Genomic DNA, 8,586 nt, shown 5'->3' with positions numbered 1-8,586 from the left:
TTTGCTATGGTATCCCAGGAGCCCTGCCATTGCCACTGGAAAATCCACACAACACTGTCGTCAAAGCAGACTATATGAGGCTATAATATAGTAATATTGTATACAGTAATACTGGTAATATTTGGCATCAGTTTAAACGTATGGACAAAGTAGATAGTACTAAACCTTATGTGTGACATTGGTTTCCTAGGAAATGCATTCCCAATAAAAGTCACATACTGCATTGTAAGCTTCTTTCCAGAGCTCAGGGATTAGTCTAGACCAGAGCGATATTCAGAAGGAGGGTGATTTCCCTGCTCATATATATCTGGTTTAACTCGTCTGTTAATTGCCAGGTTTAGTGGACGAGTTTCACAAGAGAAATCGCCAAACTGCTGGACACCAACCCTCCAGGTCCAGATAAAGAACCCTGGTCTAGGCAGTCGCAAGGCACATAGCTTTACTGAGGTTCATTATTAACTACTATTATTTTGTATTAAGAGCTCAAAATACAACTTTAATACATCTGAAATGCAGTTCAAATAGATTCTCTCATACATAGACACTCACAAAACATCAGAGCATCATGTGTGAAGGCAGCCCTAAAACAAACGCAAAAGCAAAACTAAACCTGTCCTCTCAAGGGACTGCGTGTGCCGTTTGTCGCTATCAGCCATGACATATTTACAGAACTCTTACAGGGTGCACGTCTTAATCTGATAACAGCTATGATGACAAGCAGGCTGTGCTAAGTGAACCTCGGCACCCTTGACCCGCCCACCAAATGCCACAATACCGACAAAAAAAAAAAAAAAGCTGGGATCAATGTTACTGGAGGGTGGACAATTTTTTTTTTTCCCTTTTACACCAGCCAGTGTCCCAAAGGTCTTAAATAATTCCCCAACTACATGTGCAACGGGGAAAATAATTACAATAGGCCGTCTATGTTCACTTCAATCATTAAGCTCCAACACTAAACGAGAAGCAGAATCATTTAGTGAGCATCCCTCCTCATACATGGTCAGGCTTTACTCTAACTGACTGTATTTAGGGACTGTGCCAGAATGGGGTAATAAATTTTCCTCTGTAATGGCACCTGCTGCAGAGGCCCTGTGGCTGTAGAGTAAGTGGTACAGATCTACTTGGCTATGCATGAAAGGACAGGTTCCGGTAAAACACAACAAGCCTGCGTAAATGCAGGCAGGAGGAGTTTGGGGTCTCTTCTTGAGAGAGGTGATTCAGATAGTGCTCTGCATGTGCCTGTACACATCGTGTCGTGTGTCAAATGCGAAGAGTGTTATGCAGAGTCTGTTGTTTGGGGAGCTCTAGCTCTTCCTCATGCTCAGGTCAGTGCTGGACACTAGTGGAGACAGGGAAGTGCTGTCGGACGCCTCCTCTCTCTTCAGCACCAGAAAGGCCTCTCGACTGATCCCCAACAACTCCCGCAGGCCTCGGTTTTCCAGCTACGCAGACAGAAGAAGAGAGTACTTAACAGGTTCATGACTTCTGTGTGTGTGTGTGTGTGTGTGTGTGTGTGTGTGTGTGTGTGCATATATTTGGGATGTAAAAGAGGTCTAACCTCCAGCTGTTTTATCCGCTCCTCGTCTTCACACACTCGTCCTTCGTCCACCTCGATGGCCTTCCTCATTACTGTAGCCATCTCGTTTATCTTGTCTATGTGCGCCTGCATCTCCTATACAACACATGACTGTTCTTAGACATGAGTTTTTAATAATAATATAAAAAGAGTGACGACAAAATAACTAATGATTATAGTTCTGTAAATTCACATACTTCAGATAATTAGTAGGATGTTAACGGCCAATCATGATCATGAGATTTTAGCTGATGATTAACTGCCATAGAAATAATTGCAATTCACTATTTAATTGATGGCATTTTGTTCATTGTGTGCAGCTATTAAAAGTTCAAGTCTAAAGTGTCCAATCTGTCTGACTGGCTTGCTTCTCGCTTTCTAGAAGTCACTACTTAGTAGCTTCCAACTGACCATGGGAGCAAATAAAGCTCAAATAAACTGACATTTCACTAAATATGTAATTAACTAAAACTAAACATTTCTCAAATGTTACCCTCCAAAAGGTGTTAACAAACATCAAGTAAACAAATATTACTCAGCCCTATTCTATGAACATCGTAACACCAGTCAGGAGTTTGTAATACGAAAAATAAATTTCTTTTTCTGCTTTAATTTAGTCACATGTATTTGCCTCAAGCCAACAGATGAGAACACGTTCAGTTCGTTGCGATTCACATTCAGTTTCTTGCAATGTAAGCATATGGTGAAAGCGAACAACTGTAAAAAAAAAAAATTGATCAGCTCAAGTAATTGCGATCAGGTGATTACGTAATAACTGCAACAGAAATTTTAAATGTGTGCAGAATTATGAACAGAGATCTAGACGACACTCAAACGGCCTGAGAAAGCTGTAGAGCCCTGAGAATAAGAACTGTTTGAATTTCCAAAATGTCTAGTATTTGAAAAAAGGTGATCAAATGCTGAGGCACACGCCTGCAAAGAGATATCAGTATAATATTTATTATTCCAAAAAATAACTGTTCTCAAAATATTTCATTAAATCTCTCTCGTGGTGCGTGCCTTGTAATATTTAAATCTACATTACATAATTAGATACTAAATAGTTCTAATAATTGTTGAAAATGCACAATTACTGTTTATTTGCTGAATTGAATTTGTGGGGGGAAAAAATGGCCTGTGCAAAAGTTCTGGCACATTTTATATGTTGTTTTCTTTTTTTCTCCTCAATATGTTAAACTAAAATAGATATTATGAAGCACAAAATGTTCTCTGTAGATGATGTGTTTTAACTTTTTTCTACAAAACATGTCATTCGGCCAGGCGATGTTCAATCTGTCAAGGTCGAATGCACAATCGATCGTTCTATATCGTTTCATTAACACACACTTAATATGGCACGACTCCAAACTTCTGAATGTATGTCAACACACATCTTCGCATCAGTCCAGTGTGCACGTTTACATGTCTGTGTGTGTAAAATCATGCAGTACTCACGTTAGTGTGCTGTTCTTTGAGCTGTGTGACAATAGTAGGGTCATCTCTCTTGCGGGACATGAGGAGGCGGAACACCTGCTCTCTGTATTTACTCATGATCATCTCCAGAGCGGACTGGTGCTCCTCTAAAGACGTACGCAACTCTACACCCAGACAGAAAGAGTTTAAACTGCACTTATATTTTATTGTATTGCACTGTGTACTGTAGTTTACTTCATTGCATTGCATGGCACAGAGTTCTGTGTTCAACTCTGTTCCTTATCTCTGGAAATCTACTGCGACTTTGTTTCTAGCCGTATCTGAGCTCTGGACTGTCTCTTTCTCTAATCTATTGGTAACTAGCCAAGATACTTTCTCTAGACAGACAGAGCGCTTCTTGTAAGTCGCTCTGGATAAGAGCGTCTGCTAAATGCTGTAAATGTAAACTATTTAAAATGACATTTATCATTTTTGTAAGATTTTCAAGTTGGGAGGTCGGGGGAACCCAGACAGATACTGCAATATACATCTCAGTCTGAAACAGAAGACATTTCCCTGTGAGTAAACATGTATGTGACTTATTATTCTGCAGAGTAAAGCACACACCTTTGTTTTCCTGCTGCAGTTCCCGTATTTGTCGGTTCTCTTGCTGAATGCTCATAACTAGAGTGGATCGTGGTCGATGCCTCGCCACTTGGTTCAGTGCCTCAATCTCTTCCTGATACTGGACAGAAAGAACAGAGAAAAACAAAACGTCTCTCGGATTACGACTCCAATGACACCGCAGGGTTTCGTTTTCCCCACTTTAACGTACCTAATCTAAAGGGGAATTACACTGACTTTTCACAATTTCTCCACAATTTACGTATTAAGACGTGAACATCTTAGTCATTCAGAGTGTTCTGATGTAATTCAGAGTTACTTACTGAGTCAGTACGCTGCCTAAGGCTCAAGACACTGTTTTACAATAGTACTGAGAAAGTTTTTCACCATAAAAAAACTTAAGATATCTTCGGTGGAGTGATGCATGCAGGGCGTTGCAAATCAGAATATTACCAATACAAAACAAATTTACCATTTAGTGCTATTTTACCTTTATCAGCATTTTAAAAAGTTGGAAGACACGCAGGTTCACTGATGATTTTAGGTACTAAATTAAATGGCTATCTGGTTAAACTCAATTAAATGACCTCTGGTTCCTGTCACACCACTATGGATGTTAAGTAGCTGCTTCACACCAAACCACAATGAATTTGCATCACATCACAGTTGAATAATTCAGCTGAGAAACACTCACAGCTATTTAAACTGTTCAGATTATCTTTCCAACGGTCATTTCTCATTTGATTCCTTTAGAGGGGAACTCCACTCGAGGTTTGCACTGGAGAGGAGAGGAATGAAGGTCAGTAGAGACAAGACGGAATGCATGTGTATAAATGAGAGGGAGGCAGGTGGAAAGGTGAAGATGCAAGGAGTAGAGGTCGTAAAGGTGGATGACTTCAAATATCTTGGGTCAACCATCCAGAGCAATGGACAGTGCAGAAAAGGGGTGAAGAAGAGGGTGCAGGCAGGATGGAGTGGGTGGAGACGGGTGTCAGGGCTGATGCGTGACAGAAGGATAGCAGCAAGAGTGAAAGGGAAGGTTTACAAGACAGCAGTGCGTCCTGCTATGATGTTTGGTTTGGAGACTGTGCCTCTGTCTAAAAGACAGGAGGCTGAGCTGGAGGTGGCGGAGATGAAGATGCTGAGATTTTCGTTGGGAGTGACAAGGCTGGACAAGATTAGAAATGAGCAGATCAGAGGGACAGTGAAGGTGGAGCAGTTTGGAGATAAAGCCAGAGAGGCCAGGTTGAGATGGTTGGACATGTGTTGAGGAGGAATAGTGGATATATTGGTCAAAGAATGTTGGAGATGGAGCTACCGGGTAGAAGGAGAAGAGGTAGACCTCAGAGAAGGTTTATGGATGTAGTGAAGGTGGACATGGAGATGGTTGGTGTAAAAGAACTCCACTCATTGTTAAAACTCATTGTTTGATGATGGTTTTAGGTTCTATGGTTCGAACTCAATAGCAAAGCTTCTGAGAGTCCAGCCGGCTGGGGGAAACTCAAATGACCACAGAGACTAGGTCTGTACTCAGAAAGCTTTTCCCGTTTATTAATCAGAACAGCAGAGTTTATATGGCATGAGATAGAGAGGGTTGGATGAAATAGACCTTTAGGTGGACGAGGGCCGCCAAGGACGTTTATGACGTCCAGGAACATGGAGCCTAAACAACAGATAGTGTTAGAACTTTTTAATTCAACTTTAATTCAAGATTAAACGCTTATGATGTAAGCAAAGTCATTCAGAGGGGTTCAGTGTGAAACTGGCTCTATTGAAGCTTGTGACTGTGTATTGTAGTTTATTGTATTGCATTGCATGGCACAGAGTTCTCTGTCCAACTCTGTGCCTTTTCTCTGGGTATCTACAGTGACTTTGTTTCTAGCAGTATCTGAGCTCATTCAGAGGGGTTCCGAGTGAAATTGGCTCTAGAGAAACTTCCTGAGTCAGAAGTGTTCACAGCGGTGATGACAGGAACCAGTAAGCTAGGATCACTGAGTAAGTTAAGCGATACTTGTTTAATCCCACAAACGGGGAAATTCCACCTCCGCATTTAACCCATCCGTGAAGTGAAACACCACATACACACTAGTGAACACACACGCACTAGGGGGCAGTGAGCACACTTGCCCGGAGCGGTGGGCAGCCCTATCCACAGCGCCCGGGGAGCAATTGGGGGTTAGGTGTCTTGCTCAAGGACACCTCAGTCATAAGACTATCAGTACTGGGGATCAACCCAGCAACCTTCCGGTCACAGGGCCAGTTCCCTAACCTCCAGCCCACGACTGCCCCAACAAACATCATGACCTCTGGTTTCTATCACCACCACAGTGAAGAAATCAGTCTGCAGGTTTCTCTACAACAAACCCTTTCCCATCAGACCCCTCTGAATAACTCTGTGGTGGGTTTCTTCTTTAAAGCAGCTGCTCAGTAGATCCTGAGGACACCGTGTCCTGCACCAGCACCGGTCATAAGCGGTCCACTCCTGCCTAAGTGGGGGACAGAGGCGAGGTGTCTGATGTTGACCTGCTCGGCTCACCTGTTTCATAGCCTCGACCCTCTTGTTGAGTAAGGTGGTCTGCTCGATGAGGATCTCTGCGGCGTTGTCGTGGTCTCGAAGCCGCTCCACCAGCGACCTGGCGTCCAGCAGCACCTTCTCCAGAGAGCAAGCCATTCCTGCGGACAGCGGAGTGTAAGGAGCAGAGACTCGGCACCGGTTTCAGTTTCTCAGCGTCCTGAGGATGAAGACGCCTCAGTTCACCCAGTAACCACAGAGGAAACAGTAATAATCATAATCATGAATTATGACGTAATTAATTGATAAATAATGCCACCGGCCCTCCAGCAGACTGTTTCAGTCAGACAGAGGACAGCCAGAGCTTACTAGTTAACTAGTTAGCTAAGCGGCGCCATGTCCGGGTAAACCGCTCGGTAGTTCTGCGCTCCTGTATGAAAGTCCGGAGCGGAGACAGACCGGCGCTCGGAACCGCTCCAGCTCAGACACCCTGAAATGTGCGCGTACCTGCGGCTCGGAGCCTGAATCCGAAAATACAGCAAAAACGACGCTAGTTTGTTCGGTTTGGTTCACACTTCCTGTGACTGCATCTCCAACACCAGGTGGCAAAGCATTGTGGGTTTTGTAGGCTGTGCTAATTTGTGTGATACCGCAGTGGTCCGCGGGGGGGCGGCGGTGTGTAAGCCATCCGGACGCTCAGCGTGAGCGGCTGCGCTGTGGAGTGTCCTCTGGAGGCGCGCAGCTCAACTCCTGCCCAGCTCCTTCAGCTTTATAGCTGGTGATCTCCTCTGACTGCTGTGATCACTTCAGCTAGGGCTTTCCTCAGTGAGATGATCAGCGGAGGTCTGAATCTGCTCTTATTCTGCGCGTGATCAATGATGAAGCCTCACTCCTCACTCCTCAGTTCTCACTCCTCACTTCTCACTCCAAACCGCCCCTAAATTGAAATCAAGCTACCAAACGCACAAGCTTTGAATCCGTTGGTTTGTGACGCCATGACTCATTTACATAAACTCATTTACATACACCCACCCACTCAGCCTGCAGCCGTTTAGCCCCGCCCATTCACGCTGAAATTATAAGGAGTGTTTCAATTCAATTCACTTCAACTTTATTGTCATTATACAATACAGGGTAGTACGGTATAACGAAACACTATCGGGCTACTTTTCCAGTGCAGTCATAAAAGATGCATAATAAACAGTGCAAAGATGAAAGACAGTAAAAGACAGACAAAATGTGCAGAGTCATTAGGTTCAGGGGTCGAACATAGACAAGATGTGCATAGGCAAGTGGTATAGGTGTATTGGACGTATAGACATTTAGTGCACAGTCAGATATTCAAGTGTATCAGCTATATAGACAGAAATGTGCTGGTGAATTGCACTACAGTACAGTAAATGCAGAAGTACTATTTGTAAACAAAAAAAGATGTAAACAGTGATCTGTATATAAAGTGTACAGTGCAGGTACAGAGTAGCAGCATAATGTTCAGGTAACATCTTAAATAAAAAATAAACTAACAGTATAAATATATAAATATACTAGAAATAATAGAAATAAGGCTTAGCCAGAGATGAAGTCCTCTGAGCTAGTGGAGCTCAGTGTCTATTGTGCTGGGTGATCAGGCCAAACTGCTCTTTCAAAGTGCAATACAGGGTAGCCAATCAGAAATTAGCTCATTTACCTGTATCAGTCTTAAAGGTGCAGTGACAAACAGCCTGTTTAATGCATGTTTAAGGGATAAATAGAGGCTAGAAAATGTTAATGTAAAAATGAATTATGGCTGCTTTTGGTACATAAACTTCATATATGAACCACAAGATAATAATAATAATAATAATAATAATAATAATAATAGCAGGCAAGTCTAGAATATGGGCTCTTTAAGGAGGGCCCACATACTATGCAGGGGAACGGCTTAGCCTACCCAGCATCGATGTTGACTAGGTGCTGTTCTTCTTTTTTGGGACCATTTTGGTGTAATAATGAAACTTGAAAGTGAGGCATGTGACCACCAGCAGAGCAGCTTGGGCAATGTGACAAAGAGAACCGACTGAAAAAAAAAAAACGAAAAAATTAGACCAGAACCAAAATACACCCAAATAAAAAAGTGGACGACTTTCCTCACAAACATAACTGAGTAGAAATAAAAATTCACATTTTTAAGCAGAAGAAGTAACATTAGGCTTGAGTACCTGTAACTGGATAAAAGTGCTATTCACCAGTGCTGCTACAGAGAAATCCTGCCATGCTAAACACCCATGAAGCACAGCTGGTCATATACTCTCAAAAAAGATTAAGATTATTAGTCCCACCACAGGGAAATTTCACCTCTGCATTTAACCCATCTGTGAAGTGAAACACCACATACATACACACACACACACACACACACACACTGGGCAGCCCAATCCACAGTGCTTGGGGAGCAGTTGGGGGTCAGGTGTCTTGCACAAGA

The 8,586-nt window shown here is 42.9% G+C and overlaps 1 protein-coding gene across 2 annotated transcripts; it reads right to left on the bottom strand.

The window, feature by feature from the left end:
• Positions 1-60: 60 nt before the first annotated feature.
• fgfr1op2 (FGFR1 oncogene partner 2) lies at positions 61-7,002 on the bottom strand. Of its 2 annotated transcripts, none has more exons than XM_017716388.2 (6): positions 6,633-7,002; positions 6,150-6,345; positions 3,617-3,734; positions 3,032-3,174; positions 1,559-1,672; positions 61-1,442 (listed from the first exon to the last, which is right to left on the bottom strand). In XM_017716388.2, exons 2-6 carry the CDS (start codon positions 6,282-6,284, stop codon positions 1,305-1,307), a joined length of 648 nt encoding a protein of 215 aa, XP_017571877.1. In that variant the 5' UTR covers positions 6,285-6,345; positions 6,633-7,002; the 3' UTR covers positions 61-1,304. The 2 variants fall into 2 exon arrangements, with proteins under 2 accessions (XP_017571877.1, XP_017571876.1); XM_017716387.2 differs by having other exon boundaries at positions 6,150-6,286; positions 6,633-6,996.
• Positions 7,003-8,586: the final 1,584 nt, after the last annotated feature.

This window comes from Pygocentrus nattereri, chromosome 11, assembly GCF_015220715.1.
Source record: "Pygocentrus nattereri isolate fPygNat1 chromosome 11, fPygNat1.pri, whole genome shotgun sequence".
NCBI classification, from domain to species: domain Eukaryota; kingdom Metazoa; phylum Chordata; class Actinopteri; order Characiformes; family Serrasalmidae; genus Pygocentrus; species Pygocentrus nattereri.
Note: the sequence above shows the minus strand (reverse complement) of the source record. Positions and strands in the feature narration are given on the sequence as shown.

Coding starts and splice junctions, on each gene's coding strand:
- fgfr1op2 (XM_017716388.2), bottom strand. CDS start 6,284: ATGGCTTGCTCTCTGGAGAAGGTGCTGCTGGACGCCAGGTCGCTGGTG. Junction 3,175..3,616: donor ACTGCAGCAGGAAAACAAAG/GTGTGTGCTTTA, acceptor GTCTGGGTGTAG/AGTTGCGTACGTCTTTAGAG. Junction 1,443..1,558: donor AGCGGATAAAACAGCTGGAG/GTTAGACCTCTT, acceptor CTGTCTGCGTAG/CTGGAAAACCGAGGCCTGCG.